Consider the following 23,307-nt stretch of genomic DNA (forward strand, 5'->3'; position numbering starts at 1 on the left):
ACTTCTCTCCTTTTACCTAGTTTCAGCCACAACAGGCTCCTCACTGTCATGAACCTGCCAGGCTGACTCCTGTTTTCAGCCCTTACACTTGCTTCCCCCTGTTGGCCTGGAATGCCTCTCCCCTTGGTGTCCATAAGGCTAACTCCTTTAGGTCATCTTTTCAGTAAGGACTCCCTTACCATCCTGTCAACAATTTTCTTCTTCTACTTTACCTTCACTGTCACCAACACATCATATTCCCCTTCCACGCTTTGTTTTGTCCCCTTAGCTCTTATACTATTTATTGGTTTCCTAACAAGTTAGAAAATTAACTCCATCAGGGAGGGACCTTTGTCTTTTGTATTCATTTCCATATTTGCTGTTCCTAGAATAATGCCTAGCACATGGTAAACACTCAATACATATTTGCTGAGTAAATAACACACCTTCCTTGTTTATATTGAATGACTGCAATATGCTAGACATTGATAAGGCACCAGGGATACAAAGTTAACTAAGACACGGTACCCGATCTTGCGGATCTTAGAACTGGTGGGAGAGCTTCTTATATGCAACTGTGTTTTGAGAGAAAATACATTTTATATGTATATTATACACAAAAGAATGTGGATCCCATCTAAGGAGAGAGCTCAGTGAATATGTATCAGCAGCATTCATAGTTTAGAAAGTATTTACCTTTTTTATAAGCATTGAAGTTAAATTTCAGTAAAGGTGTAATTAAGTCTTCACATCCTGGCATGTGCTTCCCTCCATTTGGGTAAAAGTCAAGATGACCACAAGCATCAATGGTTCCAACACCTGAAATAAATAAAAACAGGGTAAATGCCTCTAAAAATCTCCTCTATGCTACAATGAAGTTTCTGATTCTGTTAAAACTTACCAAGCTCGAAGAGGATGCGAGCTGCATTTGTATGAACAACATCAACAAAGTTGGCATCTGAGGGGTCTAGCCTGACTTCCTTTGGAGTGTTGTGGAAAAATGGCCCAGCTGGGTCCAACCCTAGAGAAAGCACAACCAAGACATGTTCTATGGAAGTGCACATTAATATTGTGGTTACTTTGGAAGCATGTATCCTTTCCTACATTATTTATATCAATCATAGATCACTCAGGAAAAAGTACAGATACATAACCTAAATCTGTAAATGTAGGCTCTCTATATATTGCAATGTCAAGTATCTACATATAAGTAATGCTATGTTGAGACAATGCCAAAACAGCTAACAAACTAAAAAAATCACAGTGGCTATTCTAGGGTCTGTATATGGAATACCATATATACAATATGGTTATGAATTACAAAAGTTCTTGAAAAGCAACATCTGTAGGCAAAAAATTAAATTAAAAACACAACCACTCTTCAATGTGTAAAGATGAATCTACAAAGCAACACAATTAAAATAACAGAATCTTTGTCTTGAGCTATGGCTCACTCAGTTCTACTTTTCATTAATAGTAATACAAATGAAAAGCCCGAAGCCCAGGGAAGTGAAGTGACTGGACAAGGTTATCATATGTTAGAAACAAACTGGACTAAGAGGCCAGGTGTCCAGACTCTCATCCCACTGGGTCATGTTCAAATGTTTCGTAACATTTGAACATTCGTAAGAAGGGCAAGATAGCTGGAAGCCTTTAAAACGTTATGATCTTTCACATATTCAGTAATTCCTGTATTTGACAATTATTTGTCAAGCACCTAGTATGTGCCAGGAACTAGGTTTAGCATTCAGATGTGAGGAATAAGACCTTGCTTTGTCCTCAAGGGATTTTCCATTTGGTGGGAAAGGCACCCCAATCAGTGTCCTCCGTGCAGAGGCAGTGGTGATTGTAAGTGTTATCCAAGCACAGAGAAGCCACATATAACCCAGTCTTGCAGAACTAGGACATGCTTCTGCAAGAGATAAGAAACACCGCCGGGCGCGGTGGCTCACACCTGTAATCCCAGCACCTTCGGAGGCCAAGGCGGGTCAATCACGAGGTCAGGAGTTCGACACCAGCCTGGCCAAGATGGTGAAAGCCGGGGTCTCTACTAAAAGTACAAAATTTAGCCAGGCATGGTGGTGGGCACATGTAACCCCAGCTACTTGGGAGGCTGAGTCAGGAGAATCGCTTGAATCCGGGAGGTGGAGGTTGCAGTGAACCAAGATTGTGCCACTGCACTCTAGCCTGGGTGACAGAGCAAGACTCCGTCTCAAAATATAAAAAGAAAAAGAAAAGAAATACTAGTAGAGATCTGAAGGACCAGAAGAATTGGCCAGGGCAAAGGTAAGGTGGCCAGCAACCCAGGGGAGGACAGAGAAGTACATGGCCTCCAGATGAAAGAGCATCGTGTTTGGGAAACTGTAACTAGTTTGCTAAGGCTGGTGTGTAGAGTTCTAGGATTTGGTGGAAGATAAGGGTAGTATTGCTAGCAGGAGCCAGATGTCAGCTGAGCCATGTCAAGGAGTTTGGACATGACGTGGTCATCAATGGGAAGCTGTTGCAAGCTTGCAAGCAGGGGAGATTTATGATCAGATTTATATTTTAGCAAAATCCCTTTGCTGTGATATAGAGGCTGGATCCTGGAGTGGGGAGGATGCAGTGTAGTATTGCCGTTGACCCCTCTGGGAATGTGGCATCAGCAAGGAAGGAATGTCTGTGTCACAGCTCTGGGTGTGTGCTCAGCACACTTAGCTTGTCATAGAATTTGTGTTTTTTTTTTTTTTTCTGACTAATATAATCACTAAAAGGATGATTATAGAAAAACAAGAGGAGAGAAGAGGGGGCCTAGAATGGAACCTTGAAGAACATGAACATATAGGCAAAGGCAAAAGAAAGGAAACTCATGAAGTAGCCTGGAGAGAGGGAGTCGAAAAAACAAAGACAACCAAGAATATGCGGAATCATAGAAGCTAAGAGGAGGGAGCACTTCAGCAAGGCGGGAGGGGTCCACTGGGACAAATTCTGCAGAGGGGTCAAGTAAAACACAGAGTCAAAAGGTCTCGTAGAGTTCCACAAAAAGCCACTAGTGATCTGGTAATAGTGGTTTTGGGGAAATAAGCTAGGTAGCAGTGGGTCAAGGAGAGAATGAACCCTAAGGAAATGCAATCGCTCCACTTTCAACTTTGTGGAGCTTGGATCTAGAGGAATGCAAAAGGCTAGGGCATCATTTAGAAGGAAATGGGAGGCCAGGAAGGAAGGGGTGCGTTTCAGCACAGCACTTCTGTTGACAAGACCTGAGAAAAAGTGAACAAATGACTTAAGTCCACAAAGGGGGGGGTGGAACTCAGAGCACAGGTGGAAAGACAATTAGACAAAGAGATCAATGAAGTAATGCAACATGCATGTGAATGAACCATTCACGCTTCACAAAGAAAGAGGAAAAAGTATTTATCTCACAATTAATCTTCAACTCTTGGAAGAATTTTTATTTTACTAGTGTGATTACACACAACTTTCTAATAAAGTCAGGATTCCTGGAGAGAAACATCCCAAGATAGGTATACCTCGGATCTTATTGATTGGAGGACAAGGCAATCAGATTAAAAAAAAAATCTTTCCAAGATGTAGGGAAGAGGGAACATTGAATTTGTTGTTCTAGGACATCTCAGGAGAAAAGTCTACAGAAGGGAAGAGAACTATTAGGTTCAACCTATTAATTAACCTTAGGGAGAGAGACATGACCTCTTACTACATGAGTGAGAACTAATCGTTTAGGATCTGAGTGTGTAGTATGTATGTGTATTTTGGTACATGTGTGTGTCAGCATAATGAGAGTGATTTTTCCTCAAATAAGAAAAGCATTGATACTGTTTATAAATAAAAATAAACAAAAGCAGAATCAGCTGAGTAACCCCCTAACTATAGTTATTATGACAACTGCTTACCACTTATACATAAATACCAAAGGCATAAAAACTTATGTATGTCCTTAATATGTTTATCATATTAATTTTGTTTTTAACTGGTTTATTACATAGCTAAAATCTGTTTGTGAGGTCTCAGTTCTTCTATTACTTAAGGAACATGATTGCCCAAAGACTAATTTCTCAGAGGAATATAGATTACAACATCCACATGATATTAATTCTTTGGACATTCAGAAAGCCTTTAAAAACCTGTTTTCTATTTACCCAGAAGGATAATTCACCTGATGGGAAAAACTAGAGTTAAACAGTATCTGATTTTTGAAAAAACTTAATAAAAACAAAATCTCTTTGAATTGATCATAACCCAGTATGAACTGTAAATGCAGTTGTGTGTTCTGCTTCACTCAGGCCAGGTCATTTCACAGCCTGCGTGAGGCTGTGAGGCCCCATGAGGTTCCACCTTCAAAAGTGGAACTCATTTCTTCTTTTCTTCTGGGCTTGAAAAGTGACCGCAAAGGGTCACATAATGACTTCAGCGAAAAAGTTCAGTTTTTATTATTCTAAATAAGAATGGTGGTGGTGGTGGTGGAGGTGAGTGAGGAGGAGTTAGGAGCAGAGAGCTAGGAGAAGAAAGATGACTTATAGCAGGAATAAGCCTGTTACATCAACAGATTGCAGAGACAGAATACTTGAATCCCAATTTGGACTTCCTAGATATTTTTTAAAAACTGTGTTCTAAATTGAGATTTGAATTTAAAGTGTTCATGTGTGTGTGTGTGTGTGTGTGTGTGAGAGAGAGAGAGAGAGAGAGAGCATGTACACACACATGCACACAGAGCACAGTAGTTTAACAAAGACAAAATATGCTACTCTGGCCAAGCCTGGAGTCAATGCAGTAAGGGAGGCTTTCTGTTAAAAATAACAGGCTCATCCATAATTATAAGACCAAGTGATATAATAGTTGTGTTTTCAAATACAAAAGAGGCACATGTCAAAGGGTATGAGAAGCACAGAGAATTAATTCCTGCCCGAGGAGGAAACATCTGAGATGAATCTTGACAAAGGGACAGTGAATGCTCAGCAAGAGGGACAACAGCACGTGCAGAGGCACAGAGCATGAAAAACTGTGATGAAACATGACAAGTTTACATGACAAGCTAAGAGGCTTTAAGCAAGGAGACACCCTAAGAGATTTGGAGCAGTGGAGTGGCATGGCCTGCGCCTGGAAAGATAAGCCTGGCAGTACTTGTAGAAGACTAGGCTGGGGCACCAGCGGGGACCAAGGCCAAACTGCAGGCAAGAGATGAGGGCCTGAGCCAGGACAATGACCAGGGGATGGACAGGGAAAAGGCAGATAAAGGAGACGTGGGGCCGGCTTACTGGCTGTTGGTGGGGGATGCAGAGGGAGAGGCCAGCCCCGCCTGTCGGTAAAGGAGCTGATGCTTTGACCTTCATCCATCTCACACAATTGGTTTGGAAAACAGAATGTGGGGTGGAGACATGATTGTTTATTATACCCCTAAACCCAATTCATGCTATATGCTTTACTCTGCAACTTATTTTTAGACTTAGCAGTATATTCAGGGATAATATTAAAAATGGTAACAACTGAGTAGGCTGCAGTCCAGGTGTGTCGGGAACGTCCAGGACAATCAGTGGGACTCAAACTCATTCTTTTTAAAAAATAACTTTTAAAAATTGATGTATAATAGTTGTCCATATTTTAGGGGCACATGTGGTATTCTGAGACATGTATATAGTGTGTAATGATCAAATCAGGGTAATTGGGACATCCATCGCCACAATCATTCATCTTTTCTTTGTGTTGGGAACATTACAGTCCTTCTCTTCTAGCTATTTTGAAACATGTAATAAATTATTGTTAACTGTAATTTCTGTATCATATATTAGAACGTACTCCTTCTAGCTATGGATTTTTGTACCCATTAACCAACTTCTCTTTAGCCTCCCCTCTCTTCTTCCCTTCCCAGCCTCTCATAACCACCATTCTACTCTCTACTTCTACGTAAACTTCATTCTTTGCATTACTGGTATGAAATCCCAAAGGATGGAGTGTGTTATAATTCCTTCAACCATTCAATTGCAGGTGAGGGATCACATAGTTTCTCTTACTTTGTCACCACAGACAATGCTGCAAAGAACCCCCTTGAAGCGAATCTGCACATTTCTGCTTTGAAAACACGTTCATGTTTTATTTCATCGGAATCACATTTTGTAGTATCTTACATTTTCTTCTGCAGTATTACTTAGTGTTCAGATACTTGATACTGTGTGTAAACAATATTTAAACACACTCAAGGCCCGACTGCAGGGCGTGCTTACCAGTTATTCTTCCAAGGCCTGGTATCCTTGACCCAGCTTCCCCAGCCAGGTGTGCTCCCAAGCTGTGGCCAATCAAGTGCACTTTAGAAGGGGAATATCCAAATTTTTTCTGAAAGGATTGTTTAACAGAATAAGTATTTTTAAAACAGCGGTGGAATAGCTTAAATATGCTTTAAAAATAGAAAAAAAAAGATCAACATGGTTCTCCCTTTTGCCCATAAGATGGGGACTGGTAAAGTCACAAAGTGACACCTCTGCCTACATCCTTATCCAACTGAAGGAGAACAGATGGGCTTGGAAGAATGCCTTCTATAGGAGCTCTTCTGCTTGTGCTAAGGGGCTGGCCTGTGGTCCTTGGAAACAAGAGAACAGCCCTAGCAACTATATTTGTGGCCTGTAGCTCCATGCTGATCCTTCCTGAGGCCCAATCCTTTCAGCATGCTCACAACACGCATCAAAGGCAGCTCATTCCTACACTGTTATCCACCTTGCCTGTGTCTGTATCCTTCAGGTTAAGGCAACACTAGAAAATGTATGGGATAACTTTGGTTTTAAAACAGGAGCTTTTAAGAATATTCACAAACTCAAAATAACTCAATATCAAGAAAGCAAATGATCCAATCAAAAATGGGCAAAGGATTTGAATAGTTATCAAAAGAAGACATACAAATGGCCAACAGATTTATGAAAAAATGTTGAACATCCTTAATCATTAGGGAAATGCAAATCAACATCACAATGAGGTATCACTTCACATGTGTTAGAATGGCTATTATAAATTAAAGATAACAAGAGCTGTCAAAGATTTGGAGAAAAGGGAAAGCTTGTACACTGTTGGAGGGAACATAAATCAGTATAGCCATTATGGAGAATAATATGGAGGTGCCTTGAAAAACTAAAAATAGGATTACTATATGATCTATCAATCTCACTTCTGGGAATATATGCAAAGGTATCAAAATCATTATGCTGAAGAAGAGATATTTGCACTTCCATTTCATTGCGGCATTATTCTCAATAGCCGAAATATGGAATCAACCTGTGTCCGTCAATGAATTAATGGATAAAGAAAATGTGTTGTACCTGCACAATGAAAAAGGAAATTCTGTCATTTGTGACAACATGGAAGACATGCTAAGTGAAAGAAGCCAGGCATAGAAAGACAAACACTGCATGACATAACTTAATATGTGGAATTTTAAAAAGTCAAACTACGTAAGTAGAGGATAATAGTAGTTATCAGGGGCTGAGATTGGGGTGTGGGGAATAGGGAGATATTGATTAGTGGGTACAAAGCTTCAGTTAACACAGGAGGAGTAAGTTTCTGAGATTTATTGCTTAGCAATAATAGTAATGCATTGTATATTTCAAAATTGCTAAGAGTAGATTTAAAACATTTTCTTTATTAAAAAATGCTATGTTGGCCGGGCTCAGTGGCTCACGCCTGTACTCCCAGAACTTTGGGAGGCCGAGGCAGGCAGATCACAAGGTCAGGAGTTCGAGACCAGCCTGACCAACACAGTGAAACTCCATCTCTACTAAAAAAAAAAAATAGAAAAATTAGCCAGGTGTGGTGGTGTGTGCCTGTAATCCCAGTTACTCAGTAAGCTGAGGCAGGAGGATCGCTTGAACCCAGGAGGCAGAGGTTGCAGTGAGCTGAGATCGCGCCACTGCACTCCAGCCTGGGCGACAGAGCGAGACTCCATCTCAAATCTCAAAAAAAAAAGAAAGATCATATCCTTTGCAGGGACACAGATGAAGCTGGAAGCCATCATTCTCAGCAAACTAACACCAGAACAGAAAACCAAACACTACCTGTTCTCACTCATAAGCGGGAGTTGAACAATGAGAACACATGGACACAGGGAGGGGAACAACACAGCGTGGGGCCTGTTGGGGATGGGGGACAAGGGGAGGGAGAGCATTAAGACAAATACCTAATGCATGCAGGGCTTAAAACCTAGATGATGGGTTGAGAGTTGCAGCAAACCATCACGGCACATCCATACCTATGTAAAAAACCTGCACATTCTGTACATGTATCCTGGAACTTCAAGTAAAATGAAATAAAATAAGAAAGAAGAATGGTCCAGTTGAAAAAAAAATGATATGTGAAGATGTGAAGTGACAGATATGTTAATTAGACCATGTATACTTGTATACATATATCAAAACATCACAACGTACCCCATAAATATGTACAATTATTGTTTGTCAATTAAAAACAAAAACAAATAAAAAAGAATATTCACAAATAGATTATACATCTAGAGTTTAAACAAAAACAAAAATGTGATAGGAAACAAAGGAGCAAGCATTTAAAAATGTTTTTAAATATCAGACTAAATTTAACACGAAATATACCATCTTAACAAAATCTTAATTGTATAACCCAGTTTTGCTAATTACAGGCATGATGTTGTCCAGAAGATCTCTAGAATTTACTCATCTTGCATAATTGAAACCTTATACCCATTGAATAGCAACTCTATTTCTCTTCTCTTTTCCCCACCTCCTGGAAAGAAGCATTCCATTCTTTGCTTCTGTGAGTTCAGCTATTTTAGATGCCTCATGTGAGTGGAATCACACAATATTTGTCCTTCTGTGATGGGCTTATTTCACTTTTCATAATGTCCTACAGGTTCATCTGTTTTGTTGCATATGTCAGGATTTTCTTTTTTCTTAAAGTTGAATAATATTCCATTGTGTATATATACATTTTCTTCATCCATTCATTTGTTCGTGGACATTTAGGTTGTTTCCATGTCTTGATTATTGCAAATAATGCTGCAATGGACATGGAAGTGGAGCTGTCTATTCTAGATCCTGATCTCAATCTTTTGGATAAGTACCTAGAAGTGTGATTGCTGGATCATATGGTAGTTTTATTTTTAATTTTTTGAGGAAACTTCATAGTGTTTTACATAATGGCTGCACCATTTTACATTCCCACCAACGGTGTACAAGGGTTTCAATTTCTCCCAATTCTCAATACTTATAATCTTTTTTTGGATTACAGCCATTCTAAAAGATGTGAGGTGGTATCTCACCATGAATTTGATTTGCATTTCCCTGATGATTATTAATGCTCAATATTTTTTGATAAACCAGTTGGTTATTTATATGTCTTCTTTTAAAAAATGACTATTTAGGCCAGGCGTTGTGGCTCACGCCTGTAATCCCAGCACTTTGGGAGGCCGAGGCGGGTGGATCACGAGGTCAGGAGATCGAGACCATCCTGGCTAATATGGTGAAATCCCGTCTCTACTAAAAATACAAAAAAAAAAAAAATTAACCGGGCGTGATGATGGGCGCCTGTAGTCCCAGCTACTCGGGAGGCTCAGACAGGAGAATGGCGTGAACCCAGGAGGCAGAGCTTGCAGTGAGCTGAGATCGCACCACTGCACTGCAGCCTGGGCGACTGAGCAAGACTCCACCTCAAAAAAAAAAAAAAAATACTATTGAAGTCCTTTGCCCATTTTAAAATCAGGTTATCTGTCTTTTTGTTATTATGTTGTTGGAGTTCCTTATATATTTTGGATGTTAAACCCTTATCGGATATATGATAACATATATGGTTTGCAAATATTTTCTCCCATTCCACAGGTTGCCTTTTCACTGTGTTAATTGTTTCCTTTCCTGGGAAGAAGTTTTTTAGATGTAGTCCCCTGTGTTAGTTCATTCTTGCATTAATATAAAGAAATATCTAAGGCTGGGTAATTTATAGAAAGGAGGTTTAATTGTCTCATGGTTCCACAGGCTATATACAGAGCATAGTGCTGGCATCTGCTTCTGGTGAGGCCTCAGGGAGCTTAGAATCATCGGGGAAGGCAAAGGAGGAGCTGGTGTATCACAGAGTGAGAGCAGAAGTAAGAGGCAAGTGGGGAGGGGCCGTGCTCTTTACAATCAGATCTTGTGTGAAATAAACGAGCAAGTACTCACTATCACCAAGGGGGTGGCACTAAACGATTCATGAGAGATTCATCCCCATGATCTAATACCTCCCACTGAGCCCCATTTCCAAATTGGGGATGACATTTCAATATGAGATTTGGAGGGGACACACATCCAAACCATATCATTCCACTCCTGGCCCCCTACACCTCATGTCCGTTTCACATTGCAAAATACAATCATCCCTTCTTACTATTCCCCCAACATGTTAATCATTCTAGCATCAACTCAAAGTTCAAAGTCAAAAGTCTCATCTGAGACTCAAGGCCAAGTTGCTTTTACCTATGAGCCTGTAAAATAAAAAACGAGTTATTTCCTTCTAAGACATAATGGTGGTACAGGAATTGGGTAAACAATTCAATTCCAAAAAAGAGAAATCGGCCAAAAGAAAGAGGTAATAGGCCCCACTGAAATCTGAAACCCAGCAGGGCAAGCATTAAATCTTAAAGCTCCAACATAATCCCTGACTCTGTGTTCCACATCCTGGTGTGAGGAGTGGGATCCCAAGGCCTTGGGCAGCCCTGCCCCTGTGGCTTCTCTGGGTGCAACCCACATGCTGCTCTCTGGGGTTGGAGATGAGTGCATGCCAGTTTTTATAATCATGGATCTTCCAGTGGATCTAACATTCTGGGGTCTGGAGGGCAGGATCCCCTTCCCACAGATCCACTAGGCAGTTCCCCAGTGGGGACTCTGTGTGGGGGTTCCAACCCCACATTTCTTCTTGGCATTGCCTTAGTAGAGTTTCTCTGTGGGGGCTCTGCCTCTGCAGCAGGCTTCTGCCTGGGCACACAGACTTATCTATACATCCTCTGAAATCTAGGTGGAAGATTTCACACTTGCACTCTGAGCATCTGCAGATTTAACACCACTTGAAAACTGCCAAGGCTCATGGCTTGCACCCTCCAGAGCTGTGTTCTAAGCTGTATCTGGGGCCCTAAGAGCTGAGGGTGGAGCCTGAACAGCTGGGATGCAGGGAACAGTGTCCTGAAGGCTGAGCAGGGCAGTGGGACCCTAGTCCTGGGTTCTGAAACCATTCTTTCCTTTTAGGCCTCTGGGCCTGTGATGGGAGGGGCTGCCTCAAAGATGTCTGAAATGCGTTTCAGGCCTTTTCCTCATTGTCTTGGATAGTAGCACCCGGCTCCCTTTTAGTCATGCTAATCTCTCTAACAAGTGGTTGCTCCACAGCCCACTTACATTCTGCTCCTGAACAAGCTTTTTCTTTGTCTGCCACATGGCTAGGCTAGGCTGCAAATTTTCCAAACTTCAATGTTTTGCTTCCCTTTGAAATATAAGTTCTAACTTTAAGTCATTTATTTGCTCCCATATCTGATTGTACATTGTTAGAAGCAGACAGGTCATATCTTGAATGCTTTGCTGCTTAGAAACTTCTTCTGCTAGATACCCGAAGTCATTACTCTTAAGTTCAACATACCGCAGATCCCCAGGGTGTGGATCTACAGCTAAGCACTTTGGTAGGGTGTAACATGGGTGACCCTTGTTACCCATGCAGCTAAGCACTTTGGTAGGGTGTAACATGGGTGACCCTTACTCCAGTTCCCAATAACTTTGTCATTTCTATCTGAGACCACATCAGCCTGGATTTCACTGTCCATATCTCTATCATCATTTTGATCACAATCATTTAACAAGTCTAAGAAGTTTCAAACTTTCCGTCATCTTCCTGTATTCTTCTGAGCCCCACAACTCTCCCAACATTGTTCATTTCCCAGCTCCAAAGTCACTTCCACATTTTGAAGTATCTTTATAGCAATGCCCTGCTCCTTTTTACTAATTTTTTTTTTGTGTTAGTTCATTCTTGTGTTGCTATAAAGAAATATCTAAGGCTGGGTAATTCATAAAGAAAATAGGTTTAATTGGCTCCTGGTTCTGTAGGCTATACATAAACCATAGTGCCAGCATCTGCTTATGTCCAGAAGCTTACAATCATGGTGGAAGGCAAAGGTGGGACGGGGGTATCACATGGCAAGAGTAGGAGCAAGAGAGTAAGTGGGGAGGTACCATGCTCTTTTAAACAAACAGATATTGTGTGAACTAACTGAGCTAGAACTCACTCATCATCAAGAGGATGGCACTAAGCCATTCATGGGGGATCCACCCCCATGATTCGATACCTCCCACTATTCCCACCTCCAAATTGATGACCACATTTCAACATAAGATTTGGAGGGGACACGCATCCAAACCACGTCCTCCTCTTTGTCTATTTTTGCTTTTGCTGCCTGTGATTTTGGTGAAATATCCAGGAAATCATTGTCAGGTCCAATGTCATAAAGCTTTTCTTCTATGTTTTCTTCTAGGAGTTTTATAGTTTTAGGTGTTATGTTTGTCTTTAATCTGTTTCAAATTGATTTGTGTGTGTGTGTGTATAGTGTAAGATAAGGGTCCAATTTAATTCCTTTTTATGTGGATATCCATCTTTCCCAATGCCAGTTGTAGGAAGAGCCTATCCTTTCTTCATTGTGTATTCTTGGCACCCTTGTGGAAGATCAGTTGACCATACATGCATGAGTTTCCTTCTGAGATCTCTATTCTGTCTTTATGCCAGTGCCACACTGCTTTAATTGCTGTACTTTTTAAATAAATTTTGAAATCAGGAACTGTGATGATTCCAGCTTAGTTCTTCTTTCTCGAGATTGTTTTGGCTATTCAGGGTCCTTTGTGCTTCCATGTACATTTCACAATTGTTTTTACTATTTCTGTTAAAAAAAGGCCACTGGAATTTTGATAGGTATTATGCTGAATCTGTAGATAGCTTTGGGTAGTATGAACATTTTGATAATATTGACTCTTTTGATTCATGAACACAGGATGTTTTTCCATTTATTTGTATCTTCTTTAATACAGGTCTGTTCAGATTTTCTGTTTCTTCATGATTCAGCCTTGGTATGTTGTATATTTCTAGGAATTTATCTATTTCTTCTAGGTTATCTTAAATTTTGTTGTGTAATGATTTATACTAGTCTCATGTTCCTTTTATTTCCATGGTCTCAATTGTCATGTCTCCTTTTTATTTCTTCTTTTTTTAAATGTTGGTCTTCTCAAGTTTTTTTTAGTCTAGCTAAAGGTTTGTAAATGTTGTTCATCTTTTCAACAAACAATTTCTTAATATTGTTTTTGTATTCACTATTTTGTTCATTTCTACTGTAATTTTTATTATTTCCATTCTTCTGCCAACTTTAGAATAAGTTTATTCTCCTTTATCTAGTTCAGGGGTATCCAAGTTTTTGGTTTCCCCATGCCACAGTGGAAGAATTATTGTCTTGGGCCACACATAAAATAAGTTAACACTAATGATATCTGATGAGCTTAAAAATAAGGTCCATGCATAAATCTCATAATGTTTTAAGAAAGTTTACAAATTTGTGTCGGGCCACATTCAAAGCTGTTCTGGGCTGTGGGTTGGGCAAGCTTGATCTAGTTCTTTCAGGTGTAAAGTTAGGTGGTTGAATGGAGAGCTTTTTTCTTTTTAAATTCAGGTGTTTATCACTATAAACTTCCTTCTTAGTCTGCTTTTGCTGAATCCCATAGGTTTTGGCATGTTGCATTTTTGTTTTCATTTGTCTCATGGTATTTTATAATTTCTCTTTTGATTTATTCTTTAACCCATTGGTTGTTTAAAAGTTTTCTGTTTAATTTGCACATATTTGTGTATTTTCCAGTTTTCCTTTTGCTATTGATTTCTAGTTTCATTCTACTGTGGTTAAGAAAGATACTTGGTATGACTGCAATCTTCTTGAGTTGGCTAAGATTTTGTTCTGACCTCACTTGTGATCTATCCTGGAGAAGGTTCTGTGTGTACCTGAGACGAAAGTGTATTCTGCTGTTGTTGGGTGAAATATTCTATGCACATGTGTTAGGTCCATTTGGTCTATAGTGTTGTTGAAGTTGTTGTTCAAATAAGTTTTCTTCTTATTTGTTTTCCATCTTGGTGATTGACCCATTATTGAAAATCAGATAATGAAGGCTCCTACTATTATTTCACTGGTGTGTATTTCTCCCTTCCATTCTGTCAATGTTTGCTTTATATATTTAGGTATTCTGGTGTTGGGTGCATATATATTTATAATTATTATATATTCCTGGTGAATTGATTCCTTTACCATTATATAATGACCTTTGTCACTTGTGATACTTTCTGACATAAAGTCTATTTTGTCAGATACAAGTACAGTCATTTGTTTTCTTATGGTTACCATTCGCATTGATTATTCTTTTCCATGTCTTCACTTTAAACCTATGTGTCTCCAAAATATAAAATGAATCTCTTGTAGACAGCATGTAGTTAAATCTTTTCAAAACTATCTATTCAATCACTCTATATCTTTTGATTAGAGAGTTTAATGCATTTACATTTAAAGTATTATTGATGGAAAAGAACTTACTATTGTTTTTTGTTTGTTTTGTCTTGTTTTGAGACAGGGTCTTGCTCTGCCAGCCAGGCTGGAGTGCAGTGGCAAGATCATTATCACAGCTCAGTGTACCCTCAAACCTTTGGACTCAAAAAATCCTCCTGCCTCAGCCTCCTGAATATCTAGGACTACAGGTGCATGCTACCATGTCCAGCTAATTAGAATTTTTTTTTTTTTTTTGAGATGGAATCTTGCTCTATTGCCAAGGCTGGAGTGTAATGGCACAATCTTGGCTCACTGCAACCTCTGCCTCCCAGGTTCAAGCAACTGTCCTGCCTTAGCCTCCTGAGTAGGTGGGATTACAGGCACCCACCACCATGGCCAGCTAATTTTTGTATTTTCAGTAGAGATGGGATTTCACCCTGTTGGCCAGGCTGGTCTTGAACTCCTGACCTCAAGTGATCTGCCTGCCTCAGTCTCACAAATTGCTGGGATTACAGGTGTGGGCCACTGCACCCAGTCCTAAAACAAAACAAAACAAAACACCTTTTTATAGAGATAGGGTCTCACTATGTTGCCCAGGCTTGTGTTGAACTCCAGGCCTCAAGTGATCCTCCCACGTCAGCTTCCCAAAGTGCTGGGATTACAGGCATGAGCCACCACATCTGAGCACTATTACCATTTTAAACAATTGTTTCCTACCTTTCTGTCTTGTAGTTCCTTTGTTCCTCTTTTCCTCTCTTGTTGTCTTCCTTTGTGTTTTGTTGATTTTTTATATTAATCTACTTTGATAGCTTTTTTAAATCTTTCATGTATTTTCTATAGGTACTTTCTTTGTGACTACCATAGGGTTTACATAAAATATCTTACAGTTATAATAGTATAATAGTGTATTTTAAGGAGATAACAACTTAATTTCAATCACATACCCCAAAGTTTACACTTTTACTCCTTCACATCACATCCTTCATGTTATTGATGTCATAATTACATCTTTTTTATTGTGTATCCATTAACATATTTTTGTAAGTATTAAGTATTCTTAATACTTTTGTCTTTTAACTTTATACTAGAATTAAAAGTAGTTTACACACACGTTACAGTATTCTGTATTTGTCTATATGTTTACCTTTACCAGAGAGTTTTATATTTCCACATACTGTCTCTCTTTCTGTCTATTTCTTTTCTTTCTTCTTTCTTTTTCTTTCTTTCTTTCATTCCCTCCCTCCCTCCCTCTCCCCTCACTTCCTCCTTCCTTCCTTCCTTCCTTCTCTCTCTCTCTCCTTCCTTCCTTCCTTCCTCTTTCATTTTATTTGTTTTTTTGATGGAGTCTCATTCTGCTGCCCAGGCTGGAGTGCAGTCTGTTACCCAGGCTGGAGTGCAGTGGCACCATCTCAGCTCACTGCAACCTCCGCCTCCCAGGTTCAAGCGATTCTTATGCCTTAGCCTCCCATGTAGCTGGGATTACAGGTGCACGCCTTCATGACCAGCTAATTTTTTGTATTTTTAGTACAGACGGGGTTTCACCATGTTGGCCAGGTTTGTCTCGACTTCCTGACGTCAAGTGATCTGCCTGCCTTGGCCTCCCAAAGTGCTGTGATTACAGGCATGGGCCACCATGCCCAGCCTTCAATTATTATATTATTTTGCTCCAAGATTTGTTTGGTACTTTTCATATTTTTTTAATCTTCTTGTTGAAATTGTCACTTTGTTCATGCAATATTCTCCTGACCTCATTTAACATTTTTATAATGGTTAGTTTGAATTCTCTGTCAGTTAAATCATATATCTCTGTTTCATTAGGGTTAGTTTCTGGAGATGAATCTGTTTCTTTGGTATATATTGTTTCTTCATTTTCCTTGACTCTTTATGTTGGTATTTGCACATTAGAAAAAATAGCCACCTCTGCGAGGGTGTTCATGGATTGTTCTTTGTGGGAGAAGACTCTCACCAATCAGCCTAGCCAACAATTCTGGGCACCTGTCAAAACTTTGTGCTGGTCAAAACCACTATCTTCATTCTTAGCAGCCCTCAAGCATCTAGGGTAAGCTGAGTGCCATCAGCACTTCCAAGAGAGTCAAGACAGAAATCAGTCTCTCAGGCAGCCCCTGGAAAAGTTGGAACTTTTGATTTGCAGTCTAACTCTTTTCCTCCCAAAGAGAACATGGAATCTAAGGTATTCTACTCAATCACTTTGTCTGCACTGAGCTAGGGGAAGGGGCTATAGTGACTGCTTGAATGCCATCTTTCTTCCCATCTTTGTTCTCATTGGCCCCTAGATACTAAAATATTCTGGGTTCTATCAATGCTCCAAGACGTGTGAGATTGAAGTGATTACCCTAAGCAGCCCGCAGAAAAGCTGAAACATTGGGTATGAAGTCCCACTTTTTCCGTTCACAGGGTGAAGCGGGAAGCTAGGAGTTTCCTTCAGATCATATGGTGCTGGGTCAGGGGTAGAAGTTAAGACAAGAAGGTATGTCAGATTTTCCTCTGGCCTTCATTGTAGCTGGTTTTATATTTACCCAGGGTGTAAGAGCCTCTGAACTAGTTTCTTAATTTCTCACGAAGAAAATTTGTCTGTTATTGTTGACTCAGTGTGCTTGTTGGAGAAAGAAGGATCTAGGTATCCCTATTCTATTATCTTAATAATGTCACTCCTGAGCAAGCATTTTTAGTTTCACCTAAGTTTCAGGCTCTCATAATTATCACAAAAATCAAGAAACTGATTTTACTTGCATACATTTTTCATTTGATCAAATGTTCCATTTTTTCCACCAGTTATGACAGTTTTATAAGTCACGGAACAAAGAATATTTTCTCTCTCATTTACATATGTGAATAACTGCCAATGAATGTTACATGGTCATTAGGACATCCCTTCCTCTACTGTTGCCACTATTTTTTTTTTTTTTTTGAAACGGAGTCTCGCACTCTCACCCAGGCTGGAGTGCAGTGGCACCATCTCTGCTCACTGCAAGCTCCACCTCCTGGGTTCACACCATTCTCCTGCCTCAGCCTCCCGTGTAGCTGGGACTACAGGCACCCGCCACCATGCCCGGCTAATTTTTTGTATTTTTAGTAGAAACGGGGTTTCACTGTGTTAGCCAGGATGGTCTCCATCTCCTGACCTTGTGATCTGCTCGCCTCGGCCTCCCAAAGTGCTGGGATTACAGGCATGAGCCACCACGCCTGGCCGACTGTTGCCACTATTTTAAATGTCTATTTTCTTTCCTATCTCCTTATATAGGTTGGTATTTGAGATCATTCTCAGCCCTTATCCCCTTCATTCCTCTCCTTCTTCCCCATCTTCCTACCCCATTCCCAAGCACCTGCTTGCCCCGGAACCAGTCCAGGTGGTGAATTGTGGTGGCCTAGTAACTTGTGATGAGATGACAGAAAGAGAGGTGGAGAAGAGACTCAGCTGTTCCTTTAGCTGCTCCTTCTTTAAGCTTGAATCCTGAATTATCCCCAGAGGCCCTGGAGCCCACTCACCCTAACTAAACCCTTTTCCCACTTCAAGGTGGCCTATTCAATTCAATGAACATTGAATTCAACAAACATTTTTCCCTTCAGTTCTGCAAACATCTCCTGTCAGCTTCCTATGAACCACTATTATTTATTTACTGGACATAGGAAAGCCCACAGCTCAGGCCCTAAGGTCAATAAAGAAACTCACAAAAGCTTACAGCTGGCTTTTTTTTTTTCTAAAGAGAAGATGAAGATGAATCTGATTTCATCCTTTGTACACAAAGACTTTCTCTAAAGATCTTTTACCTTAGTCTTCCCTGACAGAGTGGAAAGGGAAGATAGAGAAGTGTTGGGGCATAAATGAGTCTTTGGATCCCTAATTCCTTCTTCAGGATGTTTACTGACAGTGGTCAATGTTCAAATATCACCTAACCTGGTTGCTCATACAATTTGTTTCTGCTCCTGCCATTCTTCATTCTACTGCCTTGCATTTTCTTCACCCGTTACTTGTCACCAACTGACATTTTCTTGTTCATTTGTTTCTGTGTGTGCCTCCATTGCCTACTAGAGTGTACATTTTGTCACAGCAGAAACACTGTCTTACTTACAAGTCATATCTTCCATGCCCAGCCCACAGTAAGTGCAGAGTGAAATATATATTTGTTGTATGAATGAATGAACCCTCCTTAAAAATCTGAAAGGATTATGCATCTTTAGATTTTACTACACTGCATTTTGAGGTGGGAAATTACTTTTTGGAAAGCATTTGGAGATTCGTGAATGTCGCAGAGTATAGGCCTAATAAATGGCAAGGTCTATTTTATTCTTTTAGAGAATATGTGGGTTAAATAGTTGTGTCTGGACTGGCCTACAGACCTAACTAATCCACAGGCACAGAACCCTCTTTTTGTGTGAAAATACATGTCATATTCTAAACAAATAATATTTGAAAGATGATAACCATTTATAGTTCGAAGGATAGATTTACAATATGATGAAACTGATTGAGATGGTCCAACGTGCTGACCAGGGCAGTGACCTTGCGGGGGCAGTTTTTAGTGATGAGCCTGTGTAGACACACTGCCACCTAGTGGTGCTTCAAATAACCACAGACTCTTTACTACGAAGAAACTTCCTTTTTTGTCTGCCATGTAAAAATGCTTATTATTTCACACATTCAGTACTTGTCTAAGCCAATAAAAAAAGACATTAAATTGTCCCAACTTCTGAGTGTTAATATCCAAAACCAATTCAGTGTAATTTAAAAAAATCAACTGTTCTTACCACGAGAACATCAATAAAATAAGCCACCTCAGCACCAACAACACGGAGATTGTTTACAGCATGGATGTATTCCCGTGAACCGTTGATCCAATCTAAATTAATGCAGTTTATATCTTCCAGCTGTAGCAACACCTGGCACAAAGATTCATATAAATATTAAATAAATAAGTGTTCAAGGAAAGCGACGTGTCTCAACACTTGATTCCATAATAAGAAATTATACTAGTAGGTTGATATGGTTAGACATTGTGTTCCCACCCAAATTTCATCTTAAATTGTAATCCCCATTATCCCCATAATCTGCACGTGTCAAAGGAGAGACCAGGTGGAGGTAATTGAATCATGGGGGCGGTTCCCCCGTGCTGTTTTCGTGATAGTGAGTTCTCATGAGATCTGATGGTTTTATAAGGGACTCTTCCCCTTTATTTGGCACTTCTCCTTCCTGCTGCCTAGTGAAGCGGTGCCTTCCGCCATGATTGTAAGTTTCCTGAGGCCTCCCCAGCTACGCTGAACTGTGAGTCAATTAAACCTCCTTCCTTTATAAGTTACCCAGTCTAGGGCAGTTCTTTATAGCAGTATGAAAATGGAGTAATACGTAGGTGTTAATAGAGAACCTACTACAGGCTAAGCTCTGTCCTAACCTATATATATATGTCCTAACCCATACACACACACACACACACACACACACACACACACACATAGTAATTAGCACCTATGCATTAGTACCTATCTCACTGAGAATTAAATTTATATATATGTATTTTATATATACTGAATATATATATTTATACATATAAATTTAATTCTCACTCAGTGAGATAGGTACTAATGTTATCTTCATTATATGGCCTTATAAATATTTAATTGCTTATGATGTTAGAAGTCTATTAATCTTAAGTATAGGAGAGAAAGATTAATTTCATGGAGTTAACTTGGAAATTGTTTTTCTTAAATTAAATGAGAAATTGATCATACCATTTAATCTTCTGTCAAGAGAAGAATTTATTCAAGAGTGATTATACAAATTTGCTTCCCTTGTAATCTGTGCAATTTATAATAAAAATAAACGGGAAATGGATAACTCATTTGAGACCCTGGAACACGGATAATTGTGGATAACTGAATGGAAGATTTCCATGAATATACATCAATACCTTGCAAATTACATTCATGTTAAACGTAAAGCTCCCATGCTAGTGTAAAAAGGAGCTTATTCATGTCATACATTGCACATGTCTCTCTGCCATTTGCCATCTGTTTTCCATCCAGCTATGTTGATACGGGTGATCTTGTCTGTTCCAAAATATGAGGCTTGGATAGTCGAAGAATTAACCGCACTGATCTCCTGTTTCAAGCAGAAAGAGATTAAGGAAAAATAATAATTAAAAATTATTTAATAGTTAGTAGACCTATTCTAAATCTGCTCGAAAGTCTTTCACTAAATTTGATTTTTAGCAACCTTCTTTAATATATTTTTACTAAATAGTTACTGCTACATATTATAAAAGTACCAAAAATTATTATTATTATTATTTAGAGACAGGGTCTCACTGTGTTGCCCAGGCTGAAGTGCAATGACTCCATCATAACGCACTGCAGTTGCAAACTCCTGGGCTCAAGCCATCTGGCCGCCTCAGCCTCCTGAGTAGTTGGATTACAGACCCATGACACCACACATGGCTAATTTTAAACAATTTTTTTACAGACAGGGTCTCACTATGTTGCCTAGGGTGATCTTGAACTCCTGGCCTCAAGTGATCTTCCTACCTCAGCCTCCCAAGTCGCTGGGATGATAGGCACGAGCCACCACATCTAGCTCAAAAAGCTAATGCATTATAAAATGCAGTATACAAATTCAACACAAGGAAAGAAACATCTTTGATTTTTAAAGTAATGTTTGCAAGACAATGTTGGGAAGTTTAAATCATAATTTCAGTAAACCTTATTTTTGTATAACATTTCTCAGTGATCAGTGTAATTCATGAGAATTAAAACATGCCTAGAAGCATGCCAAAAACATGGCAAAAATGGAGGTTGTCCACCCCACTTTATAAGTAAGGAATTGAGGTTAGAGTCTCGTCACATGAAATACACCAGCATATTGGAGATAATTTTATATGATTATGTCAAATATTCTTTTGTATTTCTTGTATTTTGTTGGATTGCCTTAATAACAAAACTCTCAAAGACTTTAGGAGACTATAAATTTAAGTGATTTTGTTATTTAAAATAATAAAAGGCATAAGTATAAGTGATTCTATTGGAAAAAATGAATACTTAAATCAGCAAATAGCAAGTCTGACAGTGGTGAATCCTATAACCTGGAAGCAACACATTTAGATATTTATGAAATTCAAACAAACAGCCTATTTCTGGCTACCTGTGTTTAATAGTAATGCAATTAATCATACAATTTGCTGGCTAGGTAAAGTGTCTCCAAGATTGTAAGCTAATGGTTATGAGTCATAAGTTGGCTTGCTCAGTAATTATAATAGCTAACACTCCTATCTGTCTATTTGCCAGACATTGTTCTAAGCACTTTATAGAGTAGCTCATTTAACTCTCACAACACTGTGAGGTAGGCACTAATTTTAAAAATTAGAAAAGGGGACTCTGAGGGGCCAAGTAACTTGCCAAAAAGTACTGCAGCGAATGAATCCTGGAGCCAGGGTTCAAACCCACATGGCCTTTGAAGTTAGGTGCTTAGCCACTGGGCTCTCAAGTGATGTTCTGATTACAGTGTTCTCTGCTGACAGGGCCCAAACCAGATGTAGGATTTGCTGAAATGGGCAATAAAATCAATTGTCTTCAGGCCTTCTAGGAAGCATTTTTCTGCTAAATAATCCAATCCAAGTACAAAAACATGATTCCATCTACGTCTCTAAGATAATCCAGATGCTCACTCATTTCAACGCTCTTAGGCCCAGCCGGAGTGCCTCAAACACCTACGATAGTCCCGTTTCTACATCTGAAAAACCTTCTGGAGGGAATTTAGTCCGAAAAAATTCGTTTATTCTTTTCTGAACCTGAGAATAGTTTGAGAAACCTCCAAGTGGCATTCTGACAGGCACTGTGGGGTCTGAGCATCTGTTGTCATGCTAGCGTAAAAAGGAGTTTATTCACATCATACATTGCACATGTCTCCCTGCTATGTGCCATCTGTTTTCCATCCAGGTATGCTGATATGGGTGATCTTGTCTGAGATCACTGAGGAGTTTAATCAAGGAGAACAGGTGGAGAAAACACCTTCGTTCACTTCACATTCACTCTGGCACAACCCTCTAAAGTAGCTTTTCAACATAAACGTGGGCAACTCCATACAGTATCATGGGATCAAAAGAAGACAGCTTAGATTCTGCTGCCACAAGGATAGAAACCAGGAAATGATGTCAATATTGTACAGAACAGGTTATCAAGAGGAAGGGTGAATTAAAGTATCAAGGTTTATCTAGGCCTTTTAGCAGTCTTTGACTGAGTAGACATGAAGCATAATAGGTACGCGATCAATACATTCTGATGACTACATTTCCAGTGATATCATCTCTGGCAAGTAAAAAATAGTTACCAGCTAGGTATGTTCTATCCTTGACTAAAGCTGCAGACACAGAAACTACCGGAAGTGTGCAACATGTCCATCACCACCAGTGACTGTATAAGTCACTCTAGGTTAAGGTGTCATGGATTCATGGGGGAAGTAGGTTGGTTTTATTCTTACAGAAAGGTAACTGTAAAGACCTGTGATTTCCAGAAGACCAAGTTTATACCACACCACATTTACCTTTGACAATTCCTCACTTGGAGAAGAGAGTATGTTAACTGTGTAGAGTTAATTTCTGATTTGTTTATAAATGAGTCCAATTCATATAGCATATGAGTCAGGCCTGTGGAAATCCTTATTTTAATTACACACCTTGACTCATCCTATATCACAGTTGTTAGAAAAACACTTTAACAGCAAACAATAGGCTTCCATCCATTACAAAATTCAGATACATATCTGATTTAATTACACATGATTCTTTCCAGATGGAGGGAAG

At 39.5% G+C, this 23,307-nt stretch overlaps 1 protein-coding gene across 1 annotated transcript in view; it reads right to left on the reverse strand.

The window, feature by feature from the left end:
- PNLIPRP3 (pancreatic lipase related protein 3) overlaps positions 1–23,307 on the reverse strand; it is a 52,525-nt gene that overhangs the window by 16,023 nt on the left and 13,195 nt on the right. Inside the window, exons 3-7 of the mRNA XM_003254988.2 lie at positions 20,496–20,615; positions 19,268–19,399; positions 6,192–6,300; positions 881–1,000; positions 676–798 (exon numbers count right to left, since the gene is read on the reverse strand). Of these exons, the coding sequence (XP_003255036.1) occupies positions 676–798; positions 881–1,000; positions 6,192–6,300; positions 19,268–19,399; positions 20,496–20,615 (604 nt within the window). The remainder of the gene's footprint in view (positions 1–675; positions 799–880; positions 1,001–6,191; positions 6,301–19,267; positions 19,400–20,495; positions 20,616–23,307) is intronic.

Source organism: Nomascus leucogenys, chromosome 3, assembly GCF_006542625.1.
Source record: "Nomascus leucogenys isolate Asia chromosome 3, Asia_NLE_v1, whole genome shotgun sequence".
In the NCBI taxonomy this organism is placed as follows: domain Eukaryota; kingdom Metazoa; phylum Chordata; class Mammalia; order Primates; family Hylobatidae; genus Nomascus; species Nomascus leucogenys.